The sequence below is a fragment of the Varanus komodoensis genome, unplaced genomic scaffold (assembly GCF_004798865.1).
Source record: "Varanus komodoensis strain SLA01 unplaced genomic scaffold, ASM479886v1 scaffold11, whole genome shotgun sequence".
In the NCBI taxonomy this organism is placed as follows: Eukaryota; Metazoa; Chordata; class Lepidosauria; order Squamata; family Varanidae; genus Varanus; species Varanus komodoensis.
Window position 1 is genome coordinate 30,462,219 of NW_025335317.1, and position 17,177 is coordinate 30,479,395.

The 17,177-nt window shown below is 42.7% G+C and overlaps 1 protein-coding gene across 1 annotated transcript; it reads left to right on the forward strand.

The window, feature by feature from the left end:
* Positions 1 to 415: 415 nt before the first annotated feature.
* On the forward strand, positions 416 to 16,230 carry BNIP3 (BCL2 interacting protein 3). Its single transcript, XM_044420741.1, has 6 exons — positions 416 to 697; positions 4,694 to 4,871; positions 7,447 to 7,531; positions 9,964 to 10,070; positions 10,168 to 10,317; positions 15,549 to 16,230. Exons 1-6 carry the CDS (start codon positions 655 to 657, stop codon positions 15,598 to 15,600), a joined length of 615 nt encoding a protein of 204 aa, XP_044276676.1. The 5' UTR covers positions 416 to 654; the 3' UTR covers positions 15,601 to 16,230.
* The last annotated feature ends 947 nt before the right edge of the window (positions 16,231 to 17,177 follow it).

The following is a 17,177-nucleotide window of genomic DNA, read 5'->3' on the forward strand; positions in this document are numbered from 1 at the left end:
TTAATCAGAGAAGAGAGGCGACTCGCCTAGTGGGCCCACCCACCTCGTCTCTCATCCAATCGGAAAAGAGCCTACTCGCAGACCAATTCAAAGCAGGTTCTGTTTTGCCACGGTCTCCAGCCAATCAAGGACAGGCAGCAGAATATACATCTCTATATATAGAGGAGTTCGAAAATACAGTGTGTGATCATAACTGGCCTGATTTATGGAAGCTTTCTTTGACTAACATCAATATTCTATCATTCTTAATAATACCCAAGCTTCTGCTTTAGCACTGCAGCAGCCACAGTGCATAACTACTTCCACGACCTTTATTCAAGCTTCCTTTTGCAAATGTCTGAAAGACTCGAAGGCGTGGCGAAGACAGGTTCTAGCAGCCAATCGGGGCAGCTTGTTCTCTCTATACGTCACAATCCCTAGAACCTGCAACAGCAACAATAACAATAATAGACAGGATCCCTCCCTCGAGGCGATCTGCAGGGTGGGTGCTCGGCCGGACCCAGCAGTAGAAGGCGGTAGCCACGGCAGCTGCTACTGTCAGCAGCGTCAGAGATAGCGGCGGCGCGCGCGCGCGCGAACGGGAGAGACTAGAACAACAATAAATCGAGCTGCTCAAGAGGGATTCAAAAATAGAAACGCTAATTCCTGGAAACAATGTCGAGCGAGGCACCGGGAATGCAAGAAGAAAATTTGCAGGGTAAGCGAAATAAAAAGATCGCCAGTTTCAGGATTCCCTTAGCTATGGCCCTCAATTGGAAGTCGCACTGACCGGAAACAATACCCCTTCCTTTGCAGATCGTAAGCGCGGCTACTGGGGAGTCATGATCGCGTTGTTTTGAATTCAGGGATGGTCAGAGCAGGGGGAGGGTGCACAGCGGTGGTGGAAACTGATGAGCTACCGTATAGAGTGGCAACATTTCTGAGCAAGGATTCTAAGTCTTCCTTATTTCATGGGACTGGCAAGAAGTTGAATTTTCTATAAATGGAAGATAGGTTGTTTTTCTGTGTCTCACAGTAACAGCGTAACAGTCTTGGCAAGCTGAGAGCCAGCAGGCATTGCTTTAAATGGCCTGTAATGCTCCCACTTTTCAAATACCAGAACAGGCAAGTCCATGACAGCTTTACCAATATCGTTACTGTTCTCCATCTGTGCAGATTGTACCTTTGCTTACCTGATACATCGACTCTTTTCTGAGGCTTTGCATAGCATTTATATTTGTAAACAATTGACCTTTGGATATTACTGACACATGGTGCTTGTAAAGAGCTGATGTCATTGAATTTGTTGACTAGGGTATGCTGAGAAAAAGGAATATAAATTGCAGTATGAAAAGGAGTTTCTCTACCAACTTCAGTGGAATGTAGCCTGCACCTGAAATCACCTAAATGAGCAATACTGCTCTTTAATATTTTTAAGTTGTGTTTTTACCAAATATGGTGTCGACTGTAAGGTGGATTTGAAAGCATCTGTTAAGATTTTTCTTGTGGTGGTTGTCTAAGGGAAGCATTAATTTCCTGTTGAACTTGAAGAATTGTACCTACCCACCCCTTGATGAATTCATATTTATTCATTTATGTTTATTTAAAATATTCGTACACTACCCTTCATTATTGCCAATTGGGTAGTATGCATAATTAAATAAAGGTATAATCTTGTGCATGTTTAGACAGAAAAAGCAACTTCCAGTATTTCCCATCAGAGCCATTTTCTGTCTTAACATGCATAGAATTGCATTCTAAAATAAAATGCAAAGTTTAAAAAAATCTATTCTGCTAAAATTACAAATGGCTGGGTAAACAGATACATTTTTAACAAACTCTCTCAGAAATGGCACATGTCTCATGGAAGGGACAGAGAGAATTTCAAAGTCTGGTTACAGAAAAGGTGCTTCCCAGTTTGCTGGCTGATATACATGTTCAGGCAATGGAACCACAGGGAATCTTGATCAATGGGCAGGATGATGTGGGAAGTGTTCCTTCAGGAAGCCTGGTCCCAGATTTTTTCAGAGCCTTATTTGTCACTATCACTTTAAACCTGGTCCAGTAATAGATTGGCAGCCAGAATTTTCTTTGAGAAAAGTTGTGACATGCTCACAGTGGGCTTCCCCACTCAGCAATTTACCCACTGAAATTGGAACTAGTTGAAATTTCCAGGCTTTTCTCAAGGAAAGTCCCACAAAGAGTGTATTTTAGTAAACTAATCTTGAGGTTACAAAGTCATGGATCCCTATGACTGGACTACACTTATCCCGGACTAACGAAAACTGAAAAAAATCACTCCTAATCATTGAATCCACGTGAGCCCCCAGTATTTATTTATTTAATGCATTTCTATACTGCCCATAGTCAAAGCACTCAGTACAAAGATGATTGGAGGATGCTTGATAAATTAATTATGTGGATTAGTTTATGTCCCATTAACACACTGAGGCTACAATTACTTTGTGTACATTGTATTGCCCTCAGTGGGGCTTACTTCTGAAAAGAGAGATCAAGGATTATACTGTTAAGAAACTCACTTAACATGCAGTCATGCTGTATATGAATTGGATTGGGTTAGTTAGATCACATCAAAGCATTCTCTATATGTGATACTTTGCATACCCCAAAAGGCAAAGGACCACCCTTGCAGTCTATCTGCTAAGAGTTTGACATTAGTTTTTGTATAGTCATATTTGGACTTTCATTTTATCCATCCACTGCAACATAGCTGCTAATGTATATTCTCCAAAAGAGGTTTAAGGGAAGTAAGGTCTAACCTAGCAGTTACGATTGTGGAAGTTGCACAAAATGTGCTAATATCCCTTTGTACTGTTTGCATTACTTTAGGTTCTATCATACATGCATTTGTACTTGTTAACCTTGTATTTTTAGTGTATGTGTACATTCTCATTCTAGCTGGGTTTTCTAGTTCTAGCTAGATTTTCAATGAATTTTTGAAAGTGTATAATACTGTTAATACTGCTGGAAAAAGGGATAGAATTAGTGTGTAGTTCATGTTCTTGTGCAGTTTATGTTTACCATATCCAACCTGATTTCTGCTTTACACTCTTGAGAAACTTCTGTACCTTTGCAGAATATATCTGGCAGAAGTTCAACTATGGTCCCCCCCCCCACACACACACACACCACCACTACCACATGGAATTACAATTCTTGGGAAAGCTTCACTGGATTAGATTATTACCTGCCATGAATCTGTCAAAAACATCAGCTGGCAGCTCCTTGTTTATGCCCTGTGCATGACATCTGTTGGGTCTTGAATAACCTCAGTTTTGTTTTGTAACAGAATGTTTCACAACTTCTTTCAGTCTGTTTGTTTTTCAAAGTGACGCAGAGGGACTTATTTGTTCAGAGATATTATGTACTAGCAATATACAGATTACATATATATTACCTATTCATATCCTCAATCTGTTAACAAGGATAACTGAGGTTGTTTAGCATGTTCCCCTTCTTGTTCCCCTGCTTACCACTTGTCGTCTTGGGTTTTTGTTCTGTTGCTGAGCATCCTGAGAACTGTAGTTCCTAGAATCAGGCCACCAAAAGGGACAAGAAACAAACTTTCCTTGTATATATCACATGTACTTGTAGTGTAAACACTGGAAGCATATTGTATTGGGTTGGAGAAGGCTGAAATATAGAATTAAAAGCAAAGTATGAAGCAGCTGAGCACTTGCAGTGCTTAAACAAGAAGTGGAAAGAAAATAGAAATTAAAACTCATTTGCCAATATTTCCATCCAAAAAGCCCTACCATGTGTGAACAGTGCCACTTCCTCTCCAGTGGACTTGCCTTCCACTCTGAGAAAATTAGGTAATCAAGATAAGATGAGGCATAGAGTTGGATTGTATCAGTTATGGAATAAATGGGCCCAACCAGTTGTTTAGGTGTTGGCTGTACTTCCTGTTACTTAAGGGCAACTCCCGCATTCCATTCTGATTCCCTGTGCTTCAACCTGCTAGACCATTCCTTTCTGCGTGTCCTCCAGTTTAACTTGCAGAATTTCTAAAATGAATTTTGCATTGATTAAATCGTTTTGCAAAAAATAAATTCTAATGTACTTGCATAATCACATTAGTGATTTAATCAATGCTTATATATAGCACACACACCACATGGGTAATCTAAAAACCGATACAAACAACAGGCATGCACTAGTCTGAACCAAGTCCAGTTTTTTTTTTTTTTTACTGGCATTAGGATTGCCTGCTAATACATTGGTGCAATCTGGAAACACATCCAAGCAATTCAGAATTACAAATCTAGAGATAAATTCAGACAGAGATACTTTTAGATGCTTTGTATCTAATCTTTGAAAAGAAGCAGTTATAATGCACTAAAATACATGCACAGGCTTCTTGCAAAGTTTGTACACTGAAGGCTTTTGCATGTAGAAGTTAGATTGTCTGTGAAGTATGAGTGGAGTCGGGGTAGAGGAATAGGTTGAGTGCCATGGACTTTGCCCTATGATCCATAGGATGGGAGGGGGTGGAAACATATGCCTGTACACTCACAGTGACCCAAAGGCCTACATCTTTGCTATTAGAGTTGAGTTTTATTATTAACAGGCAGTCATCTGCAGACTGTCTGCTCACTTCCCGAAATGCAGTAAAGATGCATTTAAGCCAGACTTGGAACTGCTTGACTTAATCTAAAACTGTAATGTTTGTTTTGTCTTGAATACTCTGTAGGTTCCTGGGTTGAGTTGCACTTCAGCAGCAATGGGAACAGTCATAGTGCCCTGCCAGCAATCCAGGAACAAGCTCCAGCTTCTGTTTCCATTTACAATGGTGATATGGAAAAGATTCTTCTAGATGCCCAGCACGAGTCTGGCAGAAGTAGTTCACGGGAAAGCTCACACTGTGACAGGTACTCTGAAATAGATGGAATTTCCTCTTTTTCTTCTTTTTTTAAAGGGGAAAGCAACCTGGAGACTTCTGGATAGTTTGCACTAGAACTCTCATCAGTCCCAGCTAGTATGGCCAATTGTTGAGGATCATAGAAGATGCACTCCAAATCATCTGAGGGGAACCAGGTTGCCTATCCCTGTCCTACCATATATGTTTGAGCAGTCTTAGAATTTGCTCAGTTGATAAGACAATGCAATTAGATATCTTGTAGTCATTGACTACTTTCCGCCTGATTAGTCAATGTCCCTTCCTATTCTCTTTATCTATTTATTTAAATGAAGCTGGAACCCTCAGTGAAGAGAAATCTTCCAAGTCTCATGAATGGTTTGGGTGTACTGTTGAAAATTGTTTAGAAAGGAGGCCTCTGGGTAAGCTACTTTAAATCCTCTCAAAAGAAAAACATGGTTTTCAAGTGTAAGTATAATCTATATATCAGCCTTCCAGAATCTGATGCCCTTAGACAAGTGGTTTTCAACCTTTCCACAAAGGACCGGCAAAAACAGGAAAACCACCTTGGGGACCACTAAGGCAGAAACAAAAAGCACCATACACATAATATAGTATTCACTGTGTTAGTTGCCAAACATAATACCAAAACAAAAGAAAGAAAATTTTCCAAAACAAACAGAAACTGAGCAACAAAAAATGCCAACAAAAGAACAAAATACTGAAATCTGTGCAGCATGGCTCCCAGCCGACTCCCACTGAGCTGTCTCTCCCCTCCCTGCCCCACCCCCCATCCCAGCAGCACCAGCACACCCCTCCCCCCCATGATCGCAATGCCAATCAAGGAAGAGGTGGTAGAACACAGCCAGCCCCCACACTGGTCTGCAGCAAGTGGGATGCACCTCTCCCCGCACGGACCAGCAGGAAATCTCCGCAGACTGGCACTGGTCCATGGACTGGTGGTTGAAAATCACTGCCTTCGGCTATACCTGCTAGAATTCCTCTGCTGGCCATGCTTACCTGGAGATGTAGCCAGCATATCTGGAGGGCACCAAGCTGACCTCTGCTAGGATATGGTGGCGGTGACTATGATTACATTTATATCCTACCTTTCTTTCTCCTGTCAGGAACCAAAAGCCTGTTATATGATTCTTCTCCTTTCCATTTTATCCTCAGCTCTGAGGTTGGTTAGACAGTGAGTCAGTTGACTGACCCAAAGTCACTTAGTGAGCTTCATGGCTTCTCTCTGAGGTCAGTGACAATGGGGGGGTGGGGTGAAGTATATTGGTGAGCAGGGAGAAGAACCAAATTATGAGCTATCCTGAAGCTTCACCAGCCTCCTTCCTTTCTCCTGCAATTTAACCCTCTGCCTGTCATCCGGTGAACAGTACAGAGCAGAAGGAAAGGGAGGTGAAGATCACCTCTGCTGCCCCTTCCTTCCTGCAAGGGGTCTGTAAGCCCCCTGATTCAGAGGTTTTTATCATCAGAAGTACATTCCATAGGATTGCACTTTCATCCAGCTTTTGTTCCATTTCATCCTGCCAATCTTTAGATATATACATTGACCATATCTGATAAATGTTGGTAGCCTTCTCCTCTAAGCATCTCCAATAGACTTGAGACATTCATAATGGATACTGTAGGAAGAAGATGCGGAAAGTATTAAGTATGGAAATGTAATACTTCCTACTGTAATTAGTCTAACCATTGTTTAATTGATCCCTCTTTTTTTCTTCACAACAACCCTGAAAGGTAGTTCAGTCTGAGAGATGTCTGCCTTCCCCAATTTGACTGACAAATGGTGGGGGAGTCCAGTGGGGGTCCTAAGGTACCTCCTCTCCTCCTCAGTTTTCCTGCAGGAATCTCAGGGGACATGGCAAGAGCATTGAGGAAAGTGGGTATCACTGACAGCCCCTAAGTTGATTCATTAGTAGGCCTTACAAACTGTGGTGCAGGCTGTCAACCTTGATGCTGATCTTGGTGCCCATTTGGGGCAGAGGACAAGCCACCCTGTGATCATCTTTCTCTAGGGAAGGTCATGCAGAACATTCCTCCTGCCCTACCATCCAGTGCTGGTGGCCCAAAATGGCAGGCAGGGATAGTGGGAAAGAGAAGACCATGCCAGCCCCCCAGCCAGCCACTGCCCATCCTGGCATCAGCATCACCATGGTGGAGACTCTGACAGCAGCCATCTGGGAAATTTGGACACTCAGGGATGGCTGTTATCAGCATCACCCAGAGCCCCTTTGCAAGAGTGGCTAGGTTTTTGGTTGCTCTTACCAAGCAGTTCTGCAGCAGGTTTGGTCAGCTCTGGGACTGTTGCATTGTTTGGCTTCAGATGACACAAAAGCCCAGGTGTGGTTTATAAACCCTAGAAAATACTCAAGGATGTGGATAGCATGCTATGTCCCAAGCTATGCCCCAATGTCTTGGTAGACTGTGTGACCCAGTCAGAGACTGGCCCAAGGTTACCCACAGACTTTTGTGGTTCAGTGGGAATTTGAACTTGGATTCTATGGTTTTGATAAAGCAAAAAATTACAATTCTTGTTTCTTACTGGTTAATGGTCTATACTTCTCTTTATAAAGCCCTCCTCGTTCCCAAACACCTCAAGACATCCGCAGAGCTGCTGAAGTGGAGAGTCATGTTAGTGGAGAAAAGAGTAGTTCTCAGGTAATGCTTAGCCTTTCATAAAATTTCTGAGATAGAAAGGGACTTTCTGGCTTATCAAAAAGTTTAGTCAAGAAGTTACCAGTTGTCTTTCCCTTAATAAACCGCAGTGAGGTGAGGCAACGAGGCAGCAGCAGGCCTGGGGCTGGCGAGGCGGCAGCGGGCCCAGGGGTGTGAGGCAGTGGCGGCTTGCTCCCTTGGAGAAGGCCACACAGCCTGGCCGCCCCCGGACTCGCATGATTAAAAATAGATTTTAAAAAGGTATGTTTCTTACCTTCAGTCCTTTTTTAGTTTCTTCGTCTTTGTCTCTCTCTCTCTCTCTCTTCTGTTTCCTGCTCCGTATTCCCACTCTGTATATGCATGCAGTGGGGGAGGGGGGAGAGCCAGCACCCACTCGGTTGAGCTGTTGCAATTTGGGCATGCTCCGGCTCTCTCTCTGCTCCGTTTTAAAGAATGCCTGAGTGCAAGAGGGGAGTAATCCTAAAACCCCCACCAGACAAAGTTAGCTAGTCATGGAAATGTACTATTAGTCTATTTGGTGAAATACTAGTGATTTCTCAGGCTGTAAAACAGGTGTTTGCGGGCCTGTTGTAAGCCCAGGTGGATGCTTTCCACTTGCTGTTTCCCTGCACGATCACTGGGATTTCATAGAGCGTCACAAGGGGTCTCCTGAACCATCTAGTCTGACCCCTGACTCAAAACAGCTCTGTTCATGTAATCCCCAACATGTGGTGGTCCCTCACTGATGGAGCCTCAACCACCTCTCTTGGAAGCCCATTCCATACCCTAGGGGTCCTAACTGTCAAGAAGTACTTCCTGACATCCAACCTGAAGCCTGGTTCCTTGAGCTTTACCTCATTGTAACGCTTCCCACCCTCCACTGCAGGGAAGAACAGGTCATGGCCCTCCTTCACACGGTATCTCCTCACATACATATAAGTTGTTAAAAGATCCCCTCAGTGTCTCCTCTTCTCCAGGCTGAAAGGACCCAGTTCCCTCAATCTTTCCTCATTTGTCATCCCTCCCAACCTGGCTACCATTCTTGCATTTCACTGAACTGATTCTAACCTGGCTATATCCTATGTCTTTCCTATAATGTGAAGCCCAGAACTGGATGCAGTACTCCAGTTGTGGGTGCACCAGAGTTGTGTAGAGCAGTATCAACACCTCTCTTGATTTGGAAGCCACACTTGTGGCTATACTTCCAAGGGTGGCATTTGCCCTCTTAACTACCACATCACACTGCTGGCTCATGTTCAGCCTGCTGTCTACAAGTACCTTGAGATCACTTTCACAAGTGCTGCTCTCCAGCCACTTGTCCCCCATCCTGCACAAGTGACATCTATTCCTGTGTCCCAAGTGCAAGATCTTGCACTTAGCCATATTGAATGCCATCCTGTCGTACCCCACCCACTTCCACACCCTGTCCAGATACTTCTGGATTTGGATCACCACTTCCTCAGTTGTGGCCACCACCCCCACTTTGGTATCATCCGTGAATTTAGTCAGCAGACTGGTTATCCCCTCTTCAAGGTCATCGATAAAAAAGGTTGAATAGACTTGGTCCCAGAACAAATGACCTACCACTCATCCCTGTTCCCCTGATCTCAAAGCATAGGATGGAGTGGTCACTCACATCCAGAGCTCCCCTGATCTGCACATAGAATCATAGAATAGAGGAGGTGGAAGGGGCCATGAAGGCCATCAGTTCCAACCTCCTGGTGTTGCAGGACACCAGTTTATACCATCCCACTCAGATGGCTGTCTAGATTCTTTTTGAATGTCTTTAGTGTGGGAGAGCCCAGCACCTCTCTAGACAGCTTGTTCCACTGCTGTATTGCTCTGACAGTGAGGAAGTTTTTCCTGATGTCCAGCCTGAATCTGGGTTGTCACAACTTGAATTGATTATTCCGTGTCATACACTCTGGTATCAGCAAAAAGAGCTCTTGACCTTCCTCTTTATGACAGCTTTTGAGGTACAGTAGATCAAGTGGGAGCACAACAGCTGTAATGAATACAGCACACAACATGTATTCTGTTAAATTTGAAACATGTATATGCATAGAATTAGACATGTCTCTCTTTTGGCCAGCACTACTTTTTAAAAAAAGAAGACGACAACAACAAATTGTATCTGCAAAGTGATGAATCTGGCTATGCATATGATCTGCAACCCAAGCTTGAATTGCCCTATGGAGATATAGCCTAAAGCAACTTTCCTTAGGAGTACCAAACAGTACCATTTACAGAATAACAGCATTTGGTCATGATGCAAAATTTGAATGCCTCAAGTATGACTGGGCCTTTTCCGTTATTTTCTGTGCAGCAAATTGCAGTCATAGATCCATGTCTTTGTTTGCTGATTGTAACTTGTGGATCATGTTTAGTGTATATTGTAAATCTGATAATGTCTGACTAGATTTCTACTCTTTCAGTCAGAAGAAGATTTTCTAGAAAGAAGGAAAGAAGTTGAACAGCTTTTGAAGAAAAGCTCAGATTGGATGTGGGATTGGTCCAGTAGGCCTGAGAACATTCCACCCAAGTAAGTGTCTTTGTAAAGATCCTGTAAGCTGTTGCCTGTATGCTAAATGGGTGACACACATTTAGAGAGATGATTCTCTTGTCTTCTTGCATACCAGGGAATTTCTGTTTAAACACCCTAAGCGCACAACTACCCTCAGCATGAGAAACACAAGCATGATGAAGAAAGGGGGAATATTTTCTGCAGAATTTTTGAAGGTTTTTCTACCATCTCTGCTGCTGTCCCACCTGCTTGCTATTGGGCTAGGGTAAGGATTTATTATGTTAATCATTTATGGGAGTGCTGGGGCAGAAGTTTTGTATGTTATGGCAGGATGCAGTAATGTTAGTCAGGCTCTGCTCATCAGCTCAGGCAGAAAATCAAAAGAGTAACATAAGATTGCATGTGTGTCATCTTCTTGTAAGAAAGGTATGGCTAACTTTGGCACTACAAATGGTTTGACTTTCAACTCCCATGATCATTCACCATTGGCTATGCTGGCTAGGGCTGATGGCAGTTGTAGACCAAAAAAAAAAAAAAAATCTAGATGGTCACAAGTTGCCCTCCCATCTTGTAAGGAAGTGTAATAAAATAACCTGTTCTTCAAATAATTTTGCCTTGTACAAATGTTAGCTAGTAAATTCAGCTTCTGTTTTTCTTTTACTGAACTCTGTGTAAAGTTTTCCAGGAGGCCTTTCAGTAGACACTGACCAAAGTCAGTTCTGCTTAATGTTAGTGTGGTCGCAGCATTATATGGCTTCAGACCATGCAAGGACCAAGTAAGCATGCTCACCGTGAGAGAAAGTCTTCTGATTTGTCTTGTGTTACAGGAGAATCCCAAGCTATGGAATGAGTGGAGAGTACCTTCCAGCAGCATAAGTTTTGTCAGAATGTTATCCATCTATCTTGCTCAAATATGGATTCATGGACTGATTCCTATAACGATAAGGACTTTGCAGTAGCATTTATAAAACCAGGGTAAATTGCTCCACTCTGAGTGAAGGCAAGAACAAAAATGAGATGAATGGCCTCTAGGAAGAGGTGTGAAATTAATCAATTTTCAGGAATCAAAATGTTCTGAACTAAAATCACTTCCTTTGGAGCTTAATTAGCAGAGAATCTAGCATGTAAAGCAGGAGGTCACAGATTCAGCATGCCAATGGGGGGATCTTTTTCTCTCTCTCCCTCAACATACTTTGGAGGCTGCATACTTTAAGATGTGCTGCTTAAGACTAACAGCACAGATTTTTCTACATTGTATCAGACTTTATGTTATTTTCATAATAGGATAATTGGTTTTCCTGGGAAAAGAAAGGAAAACCAGTATTTCCTTCTACTCTTATATTTACTTTCCCTACGATAATGGAAATGAAAGCAGCAATCTTACACCCATTTAGCTTATAATAAGCCCCATTGAACTTAGTGCAACTTACTATTGAGTGGAAATGCAGAAGATTGTGGTGTAAGCCTCTTAGAGTACAATCCTACCTATGGCATCCCAACATTGTATAGGAGGCTGTAGGATTATTTAGAATCTGCAAGATCAAAGGATAAGCCCCTGCCTCACTCCCTCACAGCTGGTTCAGAAAGAAAAGCACCAGCTATCCCCCACACATACCCTGGTTTGAAACTAGGCCTTGGAGTCTGGGTGGCTAGGGCCACAAACCAATTCCTGTCAGCATCCCAGCCCTGTTTCCCTCCCTGGCACTAAATCTAGACGGTCAAACAAGTAAGGCTGCTTACCTGTAACTGATGTTCTTCAAGTGGTCATCTGTGCATTTACACATATGGGTGCTGCTCCTGCATAGGGCCTGTTGATGGGAAGGTCCCTTTAGTATATAAACGTGGGTCTTCCACCTTTTTCCCCAGTTCTCATGAGACCACCATTTTGGCCTAGGACCTGGGGAGGAACAGCTGGTCACAGCCCCACCCACACCATCCCTATACAAGTGCTGAGGAAAAGAAGCTGCAGTAACAGGCTATCAACACCACCGTGGGGTCAATGGGTGGGTTGTGTGAATGCATAGATGACCGCTTGAAGAATGTCAGTTACAGGTAAGAAACTTTACTTTCTTCTTCATAGTCTCTGTGTATCACACATATGGGTGATTAGCAAGCTTCCCTTGAAATGGAGGAGGGCTGGTGTCATTGGCAGAGGACCAACAAGGGCACCACTCAGCTGAAAAGAATAATTACCAGGTATACATATTGAACCAGCAACGCTGGATAAAGGTTGATGGGTGGACCATATCACTGGTCTGTGGAAAAGCTACAGAGGGATACTGGTGTGCAGTGCTGTAGACATTGCCATTGCTACATTGGATGTGCCCTCAGTTGCTCAGGGAGTTGTAGTCCAGACAGCTGGTAGGCCAGTGTGACCATCTTGACAACTCAGTGTGCAGCCCATTGAAAGTTGATCAGCCTACCTCTGTACTGTCCAACGTATGCAACAAAGAGTGTGTGGGACCACTGGAAGAATTCAGTATGGTACTGAAAGAACATCAATACCCTGCACATGTCCAGGATATATACACCAGGTTGGATGGAGTGAAGGAGAAGAATGGGAAGCAGATGTTTGGCCACTACATGAAAAAGCTCCTTAGGAGAACTTTAAAACATATGGGGGAGGGAGGGAGATGTGCAGCATGGCATACCATCACCTGGCAAAGACATATATTTCAACAGAGGAAAAACCTCAAGCAAGGCCCAGCACCACTCCCTCAAAAAATAGGAAGAAAACCAGGGCACAGCGAGAATGAACTTTGATATCTCTACACCAGTGCCCAGAGTATGGGAAACAAACCACATGAACTTGAGCTCATGGAACTCAGTGGCCCCATTGAAAGCATCTGGCTAAATTTAAAAGAAGAAAACAACAACAACAACAAAAACCACCAAACAAAACTCCATAGTTATTAGTGTCTATTACCGACCACCCAGTTAAAAAGAAGACAAGGATGCAATCTTTGAAAAGCAACTTGAGAGTATTTCCAAGAATGACGTAGTTGTGGGGGACTTCAGTTTCCTTGATATATGCTGGGAGGCAAATTCTGCCAAGCATGGCCCCTCCAAGAGATTCCTGACATGTGTTGCCAACAACATTCTCCAGCAGAAAGCAGAAGAAGATACCAGAGTATCAGCTATCCTAAATATAATACTAACTAACAGGGATGTCCTGGTGGACAAAATAGCAGGCATGGGATCTCTGGGGGAAAGTGACCATGTGATACTTGAATTTTCAATTATAAAGGAGACAAAGGGTAACTGGAGCCAAACAAGCATCCTGGACTTCAAGATAGCCAACTTTAACGAACTCAGAAAAATAAGGCAAGTGCTGTGGCAAGATACCCTTAAGGGGAAAGGTGACCAAGAGGGATGGGAAATCTGGAAAAAGAAGATTCTTCAAGCACAATTGTGAAGAATTCCATCAAGAAAAAAGTGTAGAAGACAGCAGAGGAAGCCCACGTGGCTACCCAAAAATTAAGTGACAGTCTGAAAGAAAAAAACATGTACAGGAAGTGGAAGCAGGGCCAAGCCACAAAAGAAGAATATAAACACATAGCGAGGAATTGCAGGATGGCATGGGTGGGATGGTTGGTGGAGCTCTGGTAGCCACCAATGGATGGCGGGAGAAAAGAGCTGCCCAAAAGGTGGGAGTATGCTCTGCTGGCAGCAGCAAGGCCTAGTCAGCAGTCATAAGAGCACAGCTCCACAATCTAGCTTTAAGTCAGCCCACTCAGTTCTTCAGGCCTCAGTTGGTCCTCTCCCAGGCAAGAGGTACAGGTGGGGAATGTCTGTGGAAGGAAGATGTCTTCCACAGTGAACACATTTCCTAACAGACACTTTGAAAGTCATCAGGGAGAGAGAGGAAGGGTAAGACAAAAAGATAGATCCAAAAAGGTCAATAATAGGTATTGTTTTTAGAGATATTACTATAATTTTATATTTATTTACAATAAAGATTGTAAAAGTGAAAATGAGCAAAGGTGAGAGTTTTGAAAGAAGTAGATTTTAAAAGGAGCTGTGGTACAAAAGAAGAAGCTAGCTATGCTCAAATCAATAGGTAGAATTTTCATTGGTTAAATCATGCAATCACTGACACATAACCAGGCCTGAGAAAAACCCTCTTTTCTAGAAAGTAGCCTGTGTGCATCCTTGAAATGTAGCTGACACTGACCAGGCAACAGTCCAGAGAAAGCTAGTTAGTTAGCACTTGACAGATAACAGCAGCTCAATCAAAGGGCAATTCACATCAGCCCACCCCTTCCTTCTCCTCTTCTATGTAATAGCACCCTCTCCTCACCCCTCCTTCAGAGCATCTTCTTTGGTATTGCAAGTGGAAAAGATCATGCCCATGTAACTTTTTTACTTCTGTAACCTATTGGAAAGTGTTAACTGTTTTGCATGTTTAATAATCTATGCACCCTTTAATAATCTATGTGTAAAAGGCCAACTGAGGACTGCTCAGGTGTGCCATCTGGAACAATTTTTTAGTAGCCAGTTATTCTAGAGAACAAATCCTTTAAAAAGAAAACCTTCCTTTGTTGTGTATTTTGGGCATATGCACACCAGGACACAGACCTTTTGGTCAACATGAGAAACAGACCCAAGGTACCCAAACTGGTGGTTGGAAAAGAACTGGGGAAATGGTGGGAGCCCTGCCTTTATATAAGAAGGAGGGGAGGAGCTCATGCCAAAGCGAGCTTAGCTAGGAAAATCTTCCTGACAGCAGACCCTGCACAGGCAGAGCCCATGTGTGTGATGCACAGAGACCATGAAGAACAACTGTCTAGAAAAAATACCCATCCTGAGGTGTGATGGCAGAGATTGCTGCCATGTTTTGTTCAAGGCATAGGATCAAGGGCATTGGAGTAGGATTGTGCCTTTAGCACCCCATGTTTATCTGGAAGTAAGTCCCATGTTCAATTAGTTAAGTATAGGATCACTTCCTTCACAATGTTCTTCTATTGAAGCATCTTAGGTTGCAGAAGGTAACAGGTAGCAACTGTGACCTCCTATCCAATATATGAAGCACCAGTTCTGACTTTCTAGCAATTAAGGCTCATTTTAGTCCAATACATGTAAGCAGACTAAACCATACCTTTTCAAATCTTCATTTATTCATTTTTAGGATTTCTTTGGTTTAGCTTTAGCAAAGTCTTGGGCAAAGTTCCAAGCTATTGAAAATAAATGTCTGCTGGGGTTCTTTCAAGCATTGCAGGTAAGTCCAAAGATGTTCTCTGACCACAAAAACAGAGATTTTGGGCCCCAAAAGAGCTACGTTTTGCATGATGACAAAAAATGTCCTTTTGTAGTTGCCTAGAGACAGTCCCTCCTTATTGCATCTTGAGACTTTCAAGCTTATGGCAGTTTGAAAGTCTACATCATTTGTAGCATCAGGCTCTGACAGCGTTTATCTTATGTGGCTAGTAGTCAAGACAAGAAGAAAAAAAGGCAATCTATTCCTAGTTCAAATTAAGCACTTGATTTGTGTTTTAGGATTTATATTGGAAGACGGTTGACGCCCATGGCTTCCAGCAGCTCTTTGTAAGAGTGGGAATGTATCTTTCTTGTGAAAATGTGACAGCGTTCATCCAGGCATGCAAGATGGCAAACAAAGGAACTCCCGAGTGAACAGTGACTTTGGTTATGTATGTTTTGTTCTTTAAATGTTGTCCTCCTAGTTCCATTGTAAAGTGGAAAGATGAAAACCAAAGCCAAGCAGTTCTTATATGTAAACTCATTTTTGTTCAACATAAGCAAAGTTTAGATGAAAGGAAGCTTCTTTTAAAAAAAGAATGGAATAAAAAATGCAATGTCTGTAGTGAAGGTTATGTAGCAATGAATTAATCTGTGTTTCTTCCTTTTGAGTCTGTGAAGATATTAGTTGGGGTTGCTCTTAGTAATACTTCATGGGGGCTCCAGGGTATTGTGGCCTTACATTTCTGAAAAATGCCAGCTTTTTACTTGATGTGAAGTGACTTTATAATTGACTTTAAGATTTAACTACGAATTCTAAATAGTTTTATGTGCTTTAGAATGGGATCTTTCTCATATGTTGTTCAGTTAATATTTATACACTATGTAACTCTTCAAAATGGTGTAACTATGCTTGAGTTTAACACAGATTGATTATACAAATGCTGAAATAAAGATTACCCAGGTTTCCCTCAAATCCAAATTAAATTGTGGATAACTAGAAAACTTTTGAAGTATGGGTATGAAAAATCACATCAGCATCCCACTGAGCCAAGGCTTCCATATGACAAGCTCACGAAGGGAGCAAGATGGCAATTTCATTCCATCTTTCCTCACAGTTGGTAAACAAGAGTTTCATGCCTCTGAATGTGGAGCATGTTACCAGTTCTCATGACTCAGTCCATGGTCACGGATAATGAGTGGATGTATCTTTTTTGGCACATGCTATTGACTCGCTGAATTTTTAGCTGCTCATCATAGATAATAAATCTCACTCAGTTGAGTGAGTGGGTGGGATGCTGAAAATAGAATGGAGTGTTCCTCATGGGCATTTCAGTGCCCCACTTCATGCTGGGCATGGAGAAAGGGAAGCCTTCTGCTTCCTGCCTCTGCAACAATCTTCTTGATTGCTATGCAGGGCATCAAGTGCTTAACAGCCCACTGCATTTCCATACAGGTAAGGCAGGAAGTTAAACTTGCAGGTATGTCCACCAAAAAAATAATACAGTGGAGGGAAGGAGTGCTTTGCCCTGCTCTACACACACGAATGCAACAGCTTGCTGGCCTTATATTCTAAAGCTACTAGAGCTATAGCAGACTAGCCTCTTATGGAGGTAGCACAGAAACACAGTAGGTCAGGGGGCAGAGCAGTCTGGGTCTCTACTGGGATGCTGGACATACAGGAACTGGGAAGTGCTTGTTGCTAGCCTGCAAAAAGTTTTGTACTCCTGCGTTTCACTGGTAGGAGGAGCTGCAAAGGAGTGGCTGAGAAGCCTGTCCAGCCTTTACCAGCCCTTCTTTTGAATAAAATGCACAGGAGTGTAGAAATTCAATAGAGACTGGGAGCCTTCCAGAGTGAAATTACAAGATTGCTTTTGCCCATCCCTTGGTTCTAGGTTTTGGTAACGACAGTTTTAACTATCTTCCCCG

Excerpts from the sequence above, each read along its gene's own strand:
- BNIP3 (XM_044420741.1), top strand. The coding sequence starts at position 655 with ATGTCGAGCGAGGCACCGGGAATGCAAGAAGAAAATTTGCAGG. Across the intron at positions 698-4,693 it reads GCAAGAAGAAAATTTGCAGG|GTTCCTGGGTTGAGTTGCAC; the intron begins GTAAGCGAAATA and ends AATACTCTGTAG. Across the intron at positions 10,071-10,167 it reads CCTGAGAACATTCCACCCAA|GGAATTTCTGTTTAAACACC; the intron begins GTAAGTGTCTTT and ends CTTGCATACCAG.